Source organism: Apodemus sylvaticus, chromosome 1 (genome assembly GCF_947179515.1).
Source record: "Apodemus sylvaticus chromosome 1, mApoSyl1.1, whole genome shotgun sequence".
Classification (NCBI taxonomy): domain Eukaryota; kingdom Metazoa; phylum Chordata; class Mammalia; order Rodentia; family Muridae; genus Apodemus; species Apodemus sylvaticus.
Window position 1 is genome coordinate 100,556,339 of NC_067472.1, and position 18,004 is coordinate 100,574,342.

At 46.6% G+C, this 18,004-nt stretch overlaps 1 protein-coding gene across 1 annotated transcript in view; it reads right to left on the bottom strand.

The window, feature by feature from the left end:
• The window catches only part of Dnhd1 (dynein heavy chain domain 1), a 62,891-nt gene that overhangs the window by 13,748 nt on the left and 31,139 nt on the right, over nt 1-18,004 (bottom strand). Inside the window, 13 exon segments of the mRNA XM_052155431.1 lie at nt 110-1,344; nt 1,347-1,720; nt 4,673-4,961; nt 5,350-5,542; nt 5,701-5,866; nt 6,062-8,942; nt 9,041-9,138; nt 9,506-9,631; nt 14,330-14,537; nt 15,139-15,233; nt 15,595-15,793; nt 15,916-16,043; nt 17,653-17,929. Of these exon segments, the coding sequence (XP_052011391.1) occupies nt 110-1,344; nt 1,347-1,720; nt 4,673-4,961; nt 5,350-5,542; nt 5,701-5,866; nt 6,062-8,942; nt 9,041-9,138; nt 9,506-9,631; nt 14,330-14,537; nt 15,139-15,233; nt 15,595-15,793; nt 15,916-16,043; nt 17,653-17,929 (6,269 nt within the window).

Genomic DNA, 18,004 nt, shown 5'->3' on the forward strand with positions numbered 1-18,004 from the left:
GTTCCAACCTGACCCTTTAACCCTCATGCCCGCCTGTAGCTTTTTCTCTTGTCTTTTTGGCCATGAAAGAGTAAAAGAAGAACTTACTTAGAGGGGTTGTGGGCCTTACCTATTCAGTATAGCATCCTTTTTAATGATGTATTTGATCACCAGGTTCTCCTTGGGGAGATGCTCTTCGATGTTATCCAGATCTGCTTCTGTGTACTGGTCAGGGAAGCTGCCTGAGGTTGCCAGGGCCATCAGTCGGCAAAACGTAGCAACGTTCACTTCATCAGGCACCAGAAGAGCCACTGGCTGGTTTAACAGACCAGCATGCCAGCTGGCATCTCGGAGACACTGGAAAATACCTTCTTCTGATTCAACAGGTAAATAAAAAAGGCGAGCCTGGAAAATGCTGGAAGCGAGGATGATGGCTGTGTTGCGCCCAGTACCCCGGAACTCTGAGAGCAATAGAGCATGCTGCCGAGGCCTAGCCAGGACGCGGACCAGTCGAGCCACATGCTGGACCATCACGGGGCACTGGGTAAAGTTGGAGTTCATCTTCAGCCGAACAGCTGAGGCAGCCAACTGCTTTTCAAGGTTTTCCCACTGCCGTTCCAGGTACAAGTTGGGACTCTCAAAGTTAGATCCCAGTGTCAGCTCCAGACTGAATACCAGGTCTGAGGGACCCTCCTGTGGATAGAACATTAGCACAGGGAGCAACAAAGGTGAACTTACGTCCGTCCGGGGTGCTGTCTTCCACTCACGCTTGGGTGTCTCTGACTGGAGCTTACTGCTAGACTCCCTTGTATCTTCCTCCTGCTCGGCCATCTGACTTGCATTTTCTGGGTTCTCCTTGTTTACTGACTTTACAGGGAATGATGCTAGACTGCTCTCACTGAGGAATGAGCCTGTGGTGGCCTGAAGGCCAAATGGATCCTCTTCTTCCTCTGATCCACTGTCACTGTTGCTTAAGGTTTCCCACTGGGCTATTTCTTCTTCAGATTCTACTTCAGGCACTTTCTCCTCCTCCACCTCCTCTTCCTCACTGTCCTTGGCCAAGGACTCAGACCCTGGCCCACCACAGAAGACATTCTGAGCTACTTCTAGAAGCAGCTTAGCACAATGGGAACGTTCCTTATCACTGTCCAGCCGGTCACAAAATGTTCTTTGCGCCTCATGCAACCAAAGACGCACAATGGCACGCATAGACATCATGATCGTCAAGCGAGTTCCACGCAAGCCGGATACCCGGCGCAGATGCTCCTGATGATGGAAAGACTCTGCAAAGCCTCGTGAGCCCATTCTGGTAGGCAGCAGTTGCAGGCTTCCCAGAATGTGGCTCACGGAATGTGGGGAAAAGCGGGGTAGTGTGGACGTAGGGGTGAAGGCATGAAGCAGTTGCACACAGCCTCCCAAGCCTGCACTGAAGCCTTGATGAGGGCTCTTGCCAGAGTGTGCTCCCGCTCCACAGAAGGGAAGCGCTCCAGCCAGGCTTGGATACTAGGTACATGCCGGCTCAACAGGGTGTCCTGGGTCATGCTGTTCAGGGCCAGCACTGTGTAGAGTCGGTAGAGGCGCGGACAGAGTGGGCGCTCAGAGTAGCCTGGCACTGTAGCAGTGGCAAGGAAGTTGACTGTAGTCTGCAGAGTCTGTAATTCCAATGTGTTGTGGGCATAGATGGTGCCTTCCATTGCCTGCCGCAGAGTCTCCAGCACTGGCTGGCAGCTCTTCTCTGGGTCTGTAAAAACATTCAGACCAGCACTAAGGACGTGCAAGTCCATATTAAAGTGTCTCCCATCTGCCACATAACCACTTCCAGCACTCAGCGTTTCCCCCTCCCCCCCCCCACAGGGTTTCTCTGTGTAGCCCTGGCTGTCCTGGAACTCACTGTGTAAACCAGGATGGCCTCAAACTCAGAAATCCACCTGCCTCTGCCTCCCAAGTGCTGGGATTAAAGGCGTGTGCCACCACTGCCCGGCAGCACTCAGAATTCTAAAGGAATTCTATGCACCTGATGTTTTGACAATTGGTAACCTCTGAGTAAGTTACTCTCTGTCTATATATTCCTAAAATAAAGTGATGTCTTCTCTCTCCTCCCTTACCTATTCATTGCCTGAAGGAAATGAATACTATATTAATCTTTGTAAGTTGAGATGGTTGGAAACTGGGTCAGATCACAATTAGAAAGTGCAAATCATCTCCATTAAAGAATGCAGTCATGTCACACCTATGCTTTGTTCCAATCATAGTGGTATATAACTTTATAACTTTCATCCCAGCACTTGGGAGGTAGACACAGAAGGATCAAGAGTTCAAGGCCACCTTTGGCTACATAGTGGCTTCAGACCCAACCTGGGCTACATGAGAACTTGCCTCAAAAGGGGGATGGGGTGCAGGAAGTACGAGTGCTAGCTAGCAAACCTGATAACTAGAATTCAATAAAATAATGCCAGATGCATTTGTAATCCCAGCACACCTGCTGCGAGGCAGGAGGGAGGAACCCTGCTGGGAAGCTGTAAGCAGGCTGTCTTGGAGCACTGAGCACAACACTGCAGCAAGAAAACCCCTGCTGCCTCGGAAAAGACAGACAGACAGACAGAAAGACAGAAAGACAGATAGACAGACAAAGATCTAGTTCCTAAAAGTTATTCTTTAACTTCCACACACATGCTGTGGTATGCCTGTACATGCACATACACACATAAATACATAAAATTTTAAATTACTTTAAGAAGTAATTTACCAGAAAGCGGCAAGGAGAATGAGAAGGGAATTGGGAAGGGAGTTAAGAACAAAGTATAGAGATATATATGCATGAAAATACCATATGAAACCCATTACTTTGTATCCTAATCTAAAAACACAGAGGGGAAAAGGTGATTTATACAAAACAAAATATACATGTTTAAGTGTATAGTGAGTACTGACAATGTAGACAGCTCTATAAGCCACCATTTTAATGCTATTTAGCTTTTGTAAGCCCTGAACGCTCCTCTGTGCCCCTCTTTACTGTCTCCCTCTTTCCACCACCATGCAGACGTTGCTCTGAGCTGATTCCTATCACTGTCACCTATGCCTCTTCTAGAGCTTCGTACCTGTAGAATCATATAGCAACTACGTGACCGTGTGCTTCCTTTCACTTAGCCTACATTTGCTACTCATACACGTTTTTGTTTATCAGTAATTTGATATATTATTGTACAATATTCCATTATAAAAATGGCATAATTTATAGGTCCATTAACACAGGGAGGTTAGCTGCAGGTTTTGGCTGTTTTAAGTAATGTTTATCCATAAACATTTTGGGGGGCATGTGTTTGATTTTGCTTAGGCATATACAAGAAAATAACTATACTGCAATACAATTTTTTTCTCTCCACTTTATTTCTACCTACATTTGACCCCACTAACAGTATCATAGTATTTGTTTTGACTACCAGTAATCTTTTAAAGAAAGAACAAAAAGAAAATGTCAGTCATCTATATGCAACCACATGGTCATTATTTTTTGATGTTTTTTACTCTTGTCTGCACATCAGATTTCTATGTTATTTGGCCACTTTGCCAACTGAACAAAGGCATTAATCATTTCCTTTCCTTTTAAGATTTTTATTTATTCATCTTATTAGCCGAGTGGTGCTGGTGGCAGTGGCGGCGCACGCCTGTAATCCCAGCACTCTGGGAGGCAGAGGCAGGCGGTTTCTGAGTTCAAGGCCAGCCCGGTCTACAGAGTGAGTTCCAGGACAGCCAGGGCTATACAGAGAAACCCTGTCTCAGAAAAAACCAAATCCAAAAAAAAAAACAAAACAAAACAAAAAAAAAAACCCAAAACATCTTATTTGTGTGTGTGTGTGTGTGTGTGTATGTGTGGTGTGTGTGTGTGTGGTGTGTGTGTGTGTGTGTGTGTGAGAGAGAGAGAGAGAGAGAGAGAGAGAGAGAGAGAGAGAGAGAGAGAGAGGTCACAGCAGACTTTACACCAGATATGTCAGTGTTCCAGCATTATCTACCTCCAAACCAAGAAGCCTGCCCAAAGATTTGCATGATATTTAGGAGACAGAATTGATAGACATTGGACTAGACATTAATCAAAGAGGAAGAGACATCAACAAGAATCCTGTCTTGGGGGCCAGCAAAATGGCATAGTGGTTAAGGACACCTAGAGCCAACCAACCCTGGTAACATGAGTTTAATCACTACCTCCACCCTCATGGTAGAAGAGGACTCCCTCAAGTTTCTCTACTCACCTCCACACATGTAACATTGGCATGCCCTGCCTCATGCACATACATACACAGTAAATGTTTTTGAAAAAAAAATTGAAAGAGTTATAGCTTAAGTAACCAGTTGGATGGTGGAATCCGTTATTTAGAGACACAGGAGCAATTTGGGAGGGCACAATGAGTCCAGGACTGGATATGAGAAACCAATGAGCTCTCAAGGTAGAGATGTACAATAGGTAGTTGGATAGGTCTGTGCTTAAGAGAGATGTCTGATTTAAAGATAGAAATTATCAATCAAAGCAAAGAGATTATAGGGGAAGCTTTGAGAGAACATGTACAATGAGACAATAATTTGATTTGTTTGCCACCATTTTGATCTGCAGGCATATGTTTGAATCAGTGAATATTGCCATGTATTTAGTATGAGATGACAGTAGCTTTCCCTTCATTTCCCCCTCTCAGCTCCTCACCAAAAGCAGCCAGGTGCAGATCTTCCATCAGAAAAAGGAGGGAGCCTTTGGAGTCCTGGTGATGCCCAAGTAATGAGCTGGCTTGTGTTTGTCCATGGACTCCTCTGCTCAGCAGTTGACGAAAATGAGTAGAATTTAAGGCAAGGTGAATGGGGATGTGAATGGTAGGGTGACTCGGCTCCACCAGCACCTCCACAAAAGCTGACTTCCCTGTTGCTATCTCTCCAGCAAGCAGCACTGGCTGTCCATTTGACAGAAGCAGGTCCACTACATACAAAAGCGGTTCAGTCTGCAGGAAAGGAACAGGGCTTAGTATGACAGCTCTAGATAAGACAACAATCAAGCCAAGTTCTAGGGAACTTGTCCTTAAAGCCATACTTAGAGAACAGGTTGTGTGTTCTTGTAATTGTGGAACTAACAAAAGTATGGGCATAGGTGGGTCTTAGGAGGATCTCAAATATTGGCTACCCTCTAGCATAGCTTCTTAAGCCTCAATCCACTGGGCTGTGGTGGCACATGCCTTTAATCCTAGCACTTAGGAGGCAGAGGCAGGTGGATTTCTGAGTTCAAACCCAGTCTGGTCTACAGAGTGAGTTCCAGAACAGCCAGGGCTATACAGAGAAACCCTGTCTCGGGGGAAAAAACAGCCTCAATCCAAGAATTTTCTATCTTCATACCTGAGAAGAAGGTTGGAAAGAACCCAGATTTCCTTTGACACGGGTGCTCATGTAATGGCCAGTGAAGGGGACCAGTGTCCCATCTTCAAAGTTGACATGTAGATCAAACACCAAGGCTGAAGGAGGTGGCTCAGGGTAGTTGGACAAGGAACTAATAGACTTCCTCATGAAGTCATCAAAGAGAGGCCAGTATCTGCTCAGAGGATGCACAGGTAAAAGACAGTCATAAGCATTCCATCAATGACATTCCTATAATCTGCCTTGTCCCCACTGTAGCATCCCATGAGTTTTAGTCCCACGGGTCAGTCTACCTTAGCACTTCGCACGCCATACCTCCCATTCTCATGGTACCTGGAGGGAAGATGGGCTCCAAAGCCCCAGATTATGGCAAAAAGAAAGCCACTGATAGCCAGCAAATGTCTCTTCTGCTTTTTATTCACACTGACATGGTCAGACTGGACCTTGCTTTTTGAAGATTTGAAGTTTGGGGTCACAAGATCACTGCCACTAAAGTCCTCTGCAATGGCCAAAGTCAGAATAGGAATCCACATAGGAAAAAGAAGATGGAGGGGAGAACAGATTGGCTATATTACTTCTCTTCACCTTTAGTTCCCTGGAGCAGCTTCACCAAGAAACCCATGCTTGTGACTCAGGTATAACCCAGTTACCCTTAAGATCCCAGCTTCTAAATCCAATCTTTTTACTGTCCTACCTTTGGTGTGTGACTTCTCTTCCTCAAATAAGTGTAGACAGGGGTCAAGTAGATCATGCAAGATTCGGACCAGGCTGGTAACTTCTGCCACACCTGGGCAAACAGCCTGATGCCCATGTACCTGTAGCTGAGAACTGGCACCTATGCGGGTAAGGAATCGGAGCACTGAAGGCACCAGCACTTCAACTAAGTAGTTGAGATCAGTGATTGTTTCTTGCTGTAGGTGGTATTCATGCGGCAGAGATGACATCAAGACACTAAGCATGGACTGCCAAGTCTGTTCCCCACTACACCAGACGAGAGCACACCGGCCTAACACAGTAGGAGACATGCCTGCTGCCTCTGCCACCTCTATCAAGAAAAAGGTACCTAGGGGTCGTGCTATCTGTTGACCATTTGGGAGACTCAGCTGGGGAGGGTCAGAGAGGAGGCACGTGATGGAGTCTATCCATGCATGATTAGGGGCCCCATCACATATTATCCATTGCTGGATCCCCGTGAATTTCTCTGATGGCTCTTCTGAGCCCATACTCTTACAATAAGGGGCAGCATGAAGGAGCTTAGGAAAAATGCCGTAATGCCAGGAGGGCCCTTCTGACCACCCTAGGTATTCTTGGGAGTTGAGCACACTTGGATATAGGTGGACAATCTCCACAGACTGGAAACCCTTGGTTGAGGTGTGTTCCATGGCTGCCAGCCGATTCTGAATCTTAAATAAGCTCCTCCAACAAGTACTCTTGCCACTGCCTGCAGGGCCCAGGAGCAGAATGCCAGAGGCCCTGCTCAGGGCCTGACTGAGCTGCTCCAGAGACGTCAACGTGTTAGGGGCGGGAAACAAGCCTAACTGCTGAAGTTCTTCCACCGCTATTGACTTCATCAGTCTATGGGACACAGGCTCTGCCAGCACATGGCTAGCATTAGGAAAAATCCCACAGAGCAGTTCTTGGAGCTTTTGTAGGCGGAGCCCATCAAGAATGCTGAACAGTGGTGAATGCAACAAGGCACGCAGGAGGGCAGCCTCCTCAGAGGCAGCTAGGTCTTGGGGCTGCTGGAACTTTTCTTCTTCAGATGTGTTTAGTGTCTGTATTGTGTGTTCCAGTACCTGCTTAAGCAGTGGCAAGCGGCAGGGCAAGTTCCCAGACACCAGCTCACGTTCTAGGGAAAATAGTTTGGATAGGCGAGTAGCCATTCGGGAGGCATCCCGTACCCCAGCTCCCAGCAGGTTCAGCTCTGCCACTCGCTGCAGGTTGGGCATTGTCAATGCCACAGGACGAAGTAGCAAATGCAGATTGGCAGGCACATCAGGACCCAGGGAATGAAATGTCAGGAAACAGCCAAAGCCAAGACGCATGGACACTTGATGCTTCTCAAAGAAGCCAGCACCAAGGAGTAGGGGTTTAGTAGGGTTTATGGTACTGATGTTTTTGGAAGCTTTCTGATATAGTGGGGCATAAAGATGGTGCAGTTCATCCAGACGCTGGCCCAGGGCAGAGAGCAGGCTAGAAGGTAGTTGGTTAACATTCTCTAACAGCAGCCAGGCCCCACCCTGAAGGGCACCATTCAGGTAATTGCTCAGGCATCGAAACTCTATCTGAGGCAAGCAGGGCATTACTACCAGCTGGCGGCCCAGGGTCCATGCCAGGCTATTCACAGTTTCTGCCTTGCCCAAACCATCCCTGCCTAGTAGGGCCCCATAGGCCACCTCATCCAAGGCCAATAAGAGAATAAATACTTGACGCTCATGCAACAGGCTAGGTAGAGGCCCTAGTTTGGGCCCCATGTACTCATAATTGTACATGAAGGACCGGCTGAGCACATCTACCCAGCATGTAGCTGGTGACACAGAGGGCTCAGTAGATGCAATAGTCGCAAGGCAATGTAGGGGGCTTTTGAGATACAAGTGAGATGAGCCCAGGTGATACTTAAGTTGGCGTACCCAGTGGAAGTCTGTCAGATCACTGACCTGGTTCTTCACCAGGAGTTGTGCTATATCCCTATGAGTCACTGCCTTGACCAGCAGGGTACTGAATAGACTAGTCTGGCGAACAGAAGGCAGAGGTTGCTCACCCTGAGAGCGCCTCTGAGATTGTATAAATTGTACCAGTACCTCAAGATTGTGTACATGTATGGAATTCAGGCGCATAGTCCTTGACTCGAGCAGAGCCTCCTCCATCTCAGCTCGCCACACTACCTCCTCTGCCACCAGTATACACTGCCATGGAAAGACTTGGACTGCATCTAGCCAGTGCTTGACGTACAGTTGCATGGGCATCTGTCTTTGCTGAGGCATGGCCTTCAATGCCTTAATGAGGGATGGGCCTTGAGCAAGGCGGGTGGCCACACAGCTCTGCAGCAGGTTCACTATTTCAAACCGCAGGCACGTCTCCAAAGAGGCTAGCCACTTGGGAAGATCTGGATGCAGGGGAAGAGGCTCCTGAAGCTTTACCACCTCTCCACACGCCCCTAGCACAGCAACTGTCTCCACAGCCTCTGGACTTGAGCTTGAATCCTGGTCATTACTTTTCCTTTTAGTTGATTTGGACCTGAAGCTCACAGCTTTAATGTATGGAAAGCAGCGCTGTGCCCATGGCTGGGCCTCACTGGTATCTAGAGGGGCAGCCAGCAGGGCCACCAGTTCACTCTCACTGAGGAAGAAAAGGCGGGGGAATTTGGCACATACCCCATAGAGGACATCCTCCAGACCCATGATGATGGCCTCCAGCTCTCCTGAGCCTGCTTTCAGTAGCTGTTGTAGATGCTGGCCTTGGAAGTAAGGGCTCCTCTTGGTATTGGGCACTATAAGTGACAGAACCATTGGGTCAGCCACAGAAATGCGCATTAGAGTCCGATACTGATCATCCATGACCTTGAAACGGGCATTCTGTGGTAAGAAAGAAGGAATGTGACAGCTCCACGCTTTCATCCAGAGCCCTGATCCTCAGGAGCACTCGCCCAGTCTGCTTTCATCCCCTTCCCTACCAGCTCAACAGCAGGGAATTCAATCTTCATCTCATGTAGAACTTTATTCAGAAAAATCCACTTCTGCTGGAAAGCCACCCACACCTCCAGCAGGGCGCCTGTGGTCAACAGTCAGAGAAATATTTGAGAGAGATTCTATGGTTCTAATACCTCTGAGGGAGTCCAGCATATGCCTGACCTCTCCAGTGACCCATTAGCCCAACAGAAATAACCTACTCAGAAGAACCCAAGGACCTTATTAGAGGAAACAAAACATTCACTAGAAATAAAGACCTGGTCTCACTGAACCTACATGGAACCTGGGGAGTCTTTACTCTGTTTTAGCAAAATACTTACTCTGTCTTCCCAGTTCTCATATGACCTTGGGAAAGTTACTTATATCTTCTATCCAATGCCTACCTGCCATACTCTGGGCCAGTCTACATCACATTCCACCCATCCACACAACTAGAGCCCTGTACTCACCCAGGCCATACATGATGGACACCCACTCTAAAGCTATTTTATGCAGCTGTCCTGATTTTTGGATGGCTAGGATCTTGAATAGTGCCTGGAGACTGTTCTGGATGGCTTCTTGAAGGCTGCTGTAGTCTAAGGAAGAAAAAGATGCAATGTCAAAGTTCAGCTAAGCTGGTATTGTTCCATGCGAGTCAAGGGCAGGGGCGGGGCAGAAAAGAGCACATCTTGACCTTCTAGGAGAGGCAATACCTCAATACACTTTCTGTATTCAGAGATTGTATCAGCCCATGGAGATGATATAGTAGAGAACTGATATCTTAAAACAGACACTATGGTCAGACTCTAACTAGCTGATTTCTCTTGCTAGATATTGTCATTCTTGTCTAGTTCTATAACATTCTTTAAGGCATCATAGCCTTCACCCTAGAAAGAGGCCTCTCGGCCACAGTATACATTCAGCATGAATGCCCTTCTGGGATGACTGAGATCCTGGTAGAAAAGTTGAGACCAAATGTTTTCCTCATGATTTTAGCATTTAGTTCCTTGGTGCCACTTAAAGAGCCCCACAGTTTTGTAGACCAGGCCTGAGTAAGGCAGAGACAATACCTGGGTTAATAACAGAATGGAGAGAGATTGTTTTGGATATATGATGTAGGACTTCTCTAAATAAATACCCACATTTGAAAGAAAACACTCAGGATCCTCATCTCAGAGTGTTTCTAGAGAAAACAATACTGGAGCAGTTGGGTCCTCTGTTTTATCCCCCTTTAAATGGCCCCTGAATGAAGGGGACATAAAGGCCCATTTGTAGTGCTTGTCTAAGGAATATGGAGCAGACTACAATTCCCTAGAGCTGCCTGAAAACTCTTATGTTACATTTCCTTTATACTCCAGACCTCAGATTCTCATCTGACCTTGGGAAGGTTAAAGAGGTTGTATGAAGTCTTAACCTAGCTATGTCTGCCAACATATTATCTACTACTACTATTTGCCCAGACAGTAGCCCAAATGCATCTACTCTTTTCATTCCCACTGCTACTGTCATGGTGTCGGCCATTATTGTTTTTTACTTGAGTTAAAACAGCTGTCTTCCATCTGTTCCTTTGCCTCTTAACTCTCTGTACTGAACTAAAATCTGACCTTATCACTTTCCTACAACAAAATATTCTCCATGATTTAAATGTTACCAAATACATCCTTTTGCATGATCTCAGCTTTCTAACTTCATGTCTCAGGGACATGGAATTGTCCTCTATATCATAGGTATACTGACTGTATAAAGTTTTGTTGCTATGATGAATTGCCTGGCATACACAACTAAGGAGAAAAATATTTATTTTAGTTCATCATCTAAGAGGTTTTGCCAATCATGGTGGGGAGGGTAACTGCAGCAGCTTACATCATGATACCCAAGAAACAGCAAAAAGGGGAAATGGGAAGGGTCAAAGCAAGATAGAGCTGTCAAGGACACATTGCCTATGAACTCCTTCCTCAATTAGGTTTCATCCCCTACTTTGTACCATCCAACCAGGCCATTGCACTATGAATTCATCAAGGGAGTACATCAAGGGATACAATCACTTCCCAATGCCTATCAGCTATCAATCAAACTCTCAATACATGAGCCTGTGGGATACACTGCATATTCAAACCACTACTATGCTACTGTCTAATGTTCAAAATTCAGCTGAACATCATAAATCTCATGCTATTCTTTGGAAGATTCCAGCATTTTTGCTCCAAACTAAAGCATATGCCTGATTAAATGCAAATTAAATGAGTGTGCTTGAAAACCTATTTGTGTGAATTATGTCACAACTTTCATTAAATAATCTAATCTAACAGAGTGGTAACTACTGGATTATTATGAGAAAATGTTTCTAAGGAAACCATAGAAGGATTAGGTAGAGGTGAGCTGATTAAAAAGCTCTTGTTCTTAGAACAAAATGTTAGCATGTAAATATGCATGCATATGTTTTAGCTAAAATAAAAATCTCTGGTCCTATTTACCTAATTATCGTGATTACATATATAACTAACTACTTGGAGCCACTGGTTTGATACTAATTATGTTCAATAAGAGAGTTTCTCCTCTACTAGCAATTCCCACGCATCTTCTTGGATGCTTTTTTGTCATAGTTAACTTCAGTTCTCTGCTTGACACATCTGGAAGAAGGAAGTTTAATTGAGGAATTAACCTTAATCTGTGGGCATGTCTGTGGCCATTTTCTTGATTGCTAATTGATGTAGGAAGGCTCAGCATACTATGAGCAGCACCACACCAAGGCAGGCAGGTACGTGAGGAGGCCAGGCCAGTGACAGTCATTCGTTTGTGGTCTTTGCTTCAGTTCCTGTCTCTAGACGCCTACCTTGAGTTCCAGCCTTGGCTTCCCTTGATGATAGAATAATCTCTTGATTATTCTTTCGATTAGCCAAATATGCCATTTCTTTCCCCCTATGTTGTAAAAATGCTGTTCCCTATGTAGCATGCATTTCTCACCTTGCAAGTCTGACAAACTCTTACTTCAAAAGTTAGCCTGATGCCGGGTGGTGGTGGCGCACGCCTGTAATCCCAGCACTCTGGGAGGCAGAGGCAGGCGGATTTCTGATTTCGAGGCCAGTCTGGTCTACAGAGTGAGTTCCAGGACAGCCAGGGCTACACAGAGAAACCCTGTCTCGAAAAAAAAACCAAAAAAAAAAAAAAAAAAGTTAGCCTGAGGCTGCTGTCTAAATTGTACTTCTCTTAACATCTCTGGTTCTTTGAGCTGGTCTCCTCTTACCTACTGTCTTCGGTGTAGGCATAGTGTTATTGTGCATTGCGTAAAGATTATCCTTGTATTATTCAAATGCTGATAATATTTCTCTGCCCCAGGACCTGGTTGCAGCCCTTATTCTGAGACTTTCTTATCTTAATGTTGTATGCATTGCTCCCCAATTAGTCCCTGATTGGTCAATAAAGAATCTGATCACCCAGTGCCTGAGCCGGGAGAGAAAGGGGTAGGAAGGTGGAGGAAAGAGAGGAAGTAGGGATTTGCCTTAGAGAGAGACTCCTGGAGACACCTTGATAAAACACCTGGAGCCCAGAGAGCCAGATCAGTACTCAAACACAGGTCTCACAGGAATTCTGACTGGGAAATAGCCAGATTAATTTAGGGAATTAAAGTAATATTGTTCACTTGTTGTGTCCTTAAAGATTGGTAAATAAATATAATAGTCCAGTGTTAATTACTTGGGAGCTAGCTGTGTTAAGAGGAAAACTGCAACAAACCCTTATTTAAAAGCCACTACCAACACCTCAGTATTGTGGTCTGTCATGCATTTGTTTGGTCTTGTCAGTTTCTCACTGGGATGTAAGATAGGGATATATCTGTTTGGCCCGAAGTAGGCCCTTGAATTAAAAAAAAAAAAAAAAAAAAAGAATAAAAGAAAGAATGACTCTTTTTCTTCAACAAGGTGGCCAGTTGACAGACATGCAGATCTTCCTGAGGAGCCTAATGTGAAAGGCCATCATTACCCTAGGTTAGCCCAGTGACACCTTGACACCATGGAGATGGTGAAGACCAAGATACAAGACATGAAATCTTCTGTCTAGCCAGGAGTGGCTAATATCCCTGCCAAGCTTCTTGAGGATGCTGTACCTACTACAGCATCCGGGAGGAGCACGCCCTCCGCCTGGTCTCTGCCTCACGGTGGCTTCACTGTCGCATCCTTTGCTCAGCTCATGCAGTACAACTGTCGCAGCCTGCTGCACACGCTATGCATGCCTGCAAGCCCATGCTGTCAACTGCCACAACAAGTGCAGCTATGCCAACAATCTGTACCCCAAGAATGAGGTCAAATAAGGTAGGGACCCTGCTTGGCCTCAGGTCCAATAGAGTTTTATTCTTTCAACTGGGAGAAAAAGAAAAAAATGAAAGAACAGGCAAAGAATAAAATCATCAGGGTGAAATCCAGAGGACAGAGCATTGGTGTGTGTGTGTGTGTGTGTGTGTGTGTGTGTGTGTGTGTGTGTGTGTGTATCTGTCTGCCTGATGGCCATGGGAGCCAGCAGAAGGTACTGGATTCCTGGACTGGAGTTACAGATGGTTGTGATATATTATGTGCTGCTGGAAATTGAACCCAGGTCCTTCATAAGAGCAGTAAGTGATTTTAACCATTGATCCATCTCTCTAGCCCCACAAGTAATTTCTTAGGGGTGCCCAGATGGCTTAGCTAGTAAAAGGTGCCTGTCTCTGTCAAGTCTGATGGCCTAATTTCAACCATGGCAGGCCTACATGGTAGAAAGAGAAGTAGCACCTGTAGGTTGCCCTTTGATTTCAATATATATATATCATAGAATGCAAAATCATTTTCTAGTACACCAGAAAAGGAACCTTGCTAAAGAAAGGAGTCAGGCATTGAGCGTAGGAAAGGAACGCGTGTAAGGAGTTCCTGCAAAGACTGAGATATTAAGAGAGCTTGGAAGATACTATTTCACAACATATGAATGCCTCAGGTTATCCCTTTTTTTTTTGTTTGTTTGTTTGGTTTGGTTTTTTTTGGGGGGGGGTTGTTTTTTTGTTTTTGTTTTTGTTTTTTTCAAGATAGGGTTTCTCTGTTTAGCCCTGGTTGTCCTGAACTCACTCTGTAGACCAGGCTGGCCTCGAACTCAGAGATCCGCCTGCCTCTGCCTCCCAAGTGCTGGGATTAAAGGCGTCCGCCACCACTGCCTGGCGCCTCAGGTTATCCTTAAGGAAGGGGCCTGACTACGGGAGCCATATTTAACAGAATTAGTAGTTGAAAAGAACCTTTAGCTGGAGGCATACATTGGATCAGAAAGCGAAGACTCACCTGAGAGGAGGAAAGTGCCGCTATCCTTGCCCACTAACTCCCACTGGGGGCTTCGGGGTGCCGGCCTTTTGGAGCGCTCTGAGATTGGGGCCTTGTAGGGCACATGCAGGATGAAGTTGAGCAGGCGCAGCTGGCGCCCCTCCCAGAACTGCTGCATCTGCTGTAGGATTTCCTGGGCATGAATTCGTTCCTTATCACACTGCCAGACCTGGAAAAGGTATGTCTCAGAAACCAGAACTGGCTAGTGGCTCCTGAAGGACAGTCTTGAAACTGGGCCCTGAGGATTGGTTCTGAGGCAGAACCCACGGAGGGGCCTGAAGAGCGAAAGTCTCCGAGGTAAAGGAGGAGTGGGACCAGCAGGCTTCAGCGATGTGCTGGCAGCAGCAGCAGCAGCAGCAATCAAACTGTTAACCCTTGGCCCAGTATTGCTGCTGCCCCTGAGTGCCTCCTGATGATTCGACTGATTAGACAGTACCCTAGTCAGCCTATGCCCCTTGGGGATCAGATAAACAGGGGGGCAGACGTTTGTCAGTCTGTGGGCGGAGAGCTTCGAGGCTGTCTCTCACTTTCTTCCACCAGGAGAAAGTATTTAGTCAGATAAGGGTTTGGAACTGCCAGCCCATCAGATGCTTATCTGCAGATGGATAGGGACTCTTCCCACCCTCCGGGACATGATCCAGTCCCACCTTCCCTCTTACCTCCATGCCACCCACTGTCCCCACAGCCCCAGGGACTGTTTTATAGGCCTTGGCTGGCTTTAGTACAAGTTTTTCACTTAAACTACCTCTGCTCCTTCTTGTGAGCCCCACCTGATTGATTCGGTCTGCAAATTCCAGCAGTGGACAGTTGAGCAGCTGGCCCAGTGTAAGGAGGTCCAAGCTTCGTAGAACACCCAGCCCTAACGCTGGAACAGAACAGACCAGTCAGAAAGACACCCAGCACATGGTTGAACTGAGTGCATATTCCAGAGCTCATTTCTACCTTGAGCCCAGACCAGCTTGGACTGTAGTAGTTCAAGATCAGGAGAACAACCCAGAGCCTAAGGTCCAAGGCACAACTCAACCCCAAATCTGAGACTAATCTCCGTTTGTTGAGAGGACCTTGTGCTGTAATGAGCGCACATAGGGGGAAAAAAGTGTTTCCTCTGGTTGAAATGAGTTTAGCATAAGTGGGAAAGAGGAGGATGTTTCTAGCAGGAGCAGCAGGGAATTGTTCCAAACACTGTATTTTTCCCATCCCTCTCCCCTGCCTCTAACCAAACACACCTCTCAAGAGGGACTGAGTATTAACGTCCTGCATCTGGAGGCTGCCCAGCTTGATAAGCAAGGGCAGGTAGGCTCGAAACTCCTCTAGCATGCGCATACAGCGCTGTAGCACTGGGCTTTGCTGCCCCAGGGCGGAGCCGAGCCTTGCAGCCTCTGTCAGCCAGGCATCGGTCTTGTCCCGGGCCATAGAAAGGTTGAACTGTGCAGAAAAGAGTTCACTGTCAGCCTGACACACACCCCTCCCCCCCCCCCCCCCACACACACACATCTCCATCTGCCAACTCCCTCCCAGGCAAGAGCTCCCATGAGGCCTGTCAGCACCTTGCTAAAAGCCACACATTTCCACTCCCCGAAGTTTTCCGAGATGATCCGGTAAAGCCTCCAGATGCGCTGCTGCAGTACTATAGGCCGGTTGCCACAAGTGGGCGGGGACATAGGAGTCACATGCCCTGCGGAACACGCCTGGCTCAGACTTGGGTCATTGGGGGAAATGGGTCAATCAAAAGCCAGAATGAACAAAGGCCCAGAAAAAAAGATGAGGTGTGCCTATGTAAAGCTCTCAGTTCAACAGTGGAAGCGGGGCCACCCGAAGAGTGATGATTTCAAAGAGGATTCCGGAGGAAACAGCACAGTGGTAAGCTAAAGGGCTTCCTTTCTACCCTACTCACCCACTCTATTCCAGCCACAGAGGACTTGATTATAGCTCAGATATGCACCAGGTACACTCCCTTTTGCCAGAGCCTTTGACCTGCAGTTCACTTTTTTTTACGGGAAACTCTTGTCACAGAGAACCACCCCTTGCCCCATCACCTCCTCCAGCTCCAAGTGCTCACTAGAGCAGTACTTTTCTTCATGAGGCCTGTTCTCTAGCCAGCTGGAATTTTCAGACACTCCATATTGTTCTGCTGTTTTCCCACCCATGTTGTTACCTATCACTTTCTAATATGCTATGTAATTTAGTTATATTTGATAATTATTTATCATCTTTCTTCTCTAGCTGCAATATTGGTTCCATTACAAAGCATGGTTTGCCATTCATTTGTTGGTGTACTTTAAGCTCAGCACATAGACACTAAGCAAATAAGTGTTGAATGGATGGTAAGTGAATGAGTGCTCAGAAATTGAGGATGGTTATTAAATCATCAGGATCTAAAGTACTGGAATATGTTTACAAAAACTCAGCTTAGGTGAGGAGTTGGGGACGAAGGAAGTGCACACACTACTATGCAGGTCCCTAGGCCTAGCACTGCATGGCCTGAGTCCTCTACCCTGCTTTCCCATCAACAATCCAAATTCCTAACAGGAAGGGTTAAGTCTATGGTTGACATCAGTTAGAATATGGAGACTGAAGGCTTCTTAGTATTCTGGAAAAAAAAAGGTTCCTGATGAAGGATGGTTCTAGAATTTTAGAACATCCCCTACCCCACCTAGCCCAAAGGCCCAACTGATAGCTGACTAGGGAGCAACTCACAATGCATCCTTTCAAGAGGTAAGGGGCTATATGGGAAAAGAGCCCATGCAGAAGGAAACCAGCCTAGCTGTACACCTGTAGAGAAAGCTGGTCTCAGATCAGCTCTGTCCTGACCTCCGCCAGCAGAATAGTGAAACTCTTAGACTCTTTTCTAGATATGTTGGCTGGAGGTCGTGGTCAGCAACCACATCAAAATCTTATCTCAACTATTCTTATCTATGACCTGCTGCTTAGACTCGGACAACACTGACTACACGTTACAGGCAAGACTACACACAAATGACAGTTTTACATTGAGTACACATTTCTTCTGAAGCAGCATTCAACCCTGGCCCCACCACCTTCTAATGAAACATTAAGCTGTTTGCTTTTCCTACCACACAGTGAACTCTGCAGCCACTAACGTTAACAGCTGAGACACATAACAAAGGAGGCTTCTGTCCTCCGGTATTTGTAAGAGACCAGGGAAGGTATATGATTCCCAAGGCTTGTGTAGGATCACAGAAGACACAGAGCCCAAGTCCCAGCCCTTATCTTAGTTGGAGGGTCCATCCCAGGGTAAACATAGAGACGAAGATGATCAGTACCAGTGAAGGTGCGGTAAGCATTGCAGAGGGAGTTGAAGTTGCTGAGTATGTTCAGGAACTGATGCTCCAAAGCCCCAAGCTGCTGCTCAGTGCTCCTCTGGTCTTGTGAAGGATCCATAAAGGGACCAGACAGTGCCTTTGCTAGCAGGCCTTGCAGCTCTGCCAACGCTGCCGCCATCAGCTGCTGCAGCCTGGGCACAATGGCATGTCGCTTGCTGAGCAGGAACTCAGAAACCTGGCTTCTCTCAAATTGAAATGCCTCCCATAAATCTAGAAGCTGTGGGGCAAGCAGAGGACAGTTGAGGTATGGTTATAGAGGAGGGAGGCCAGGAGAGATTAAATGAGTCCTTAT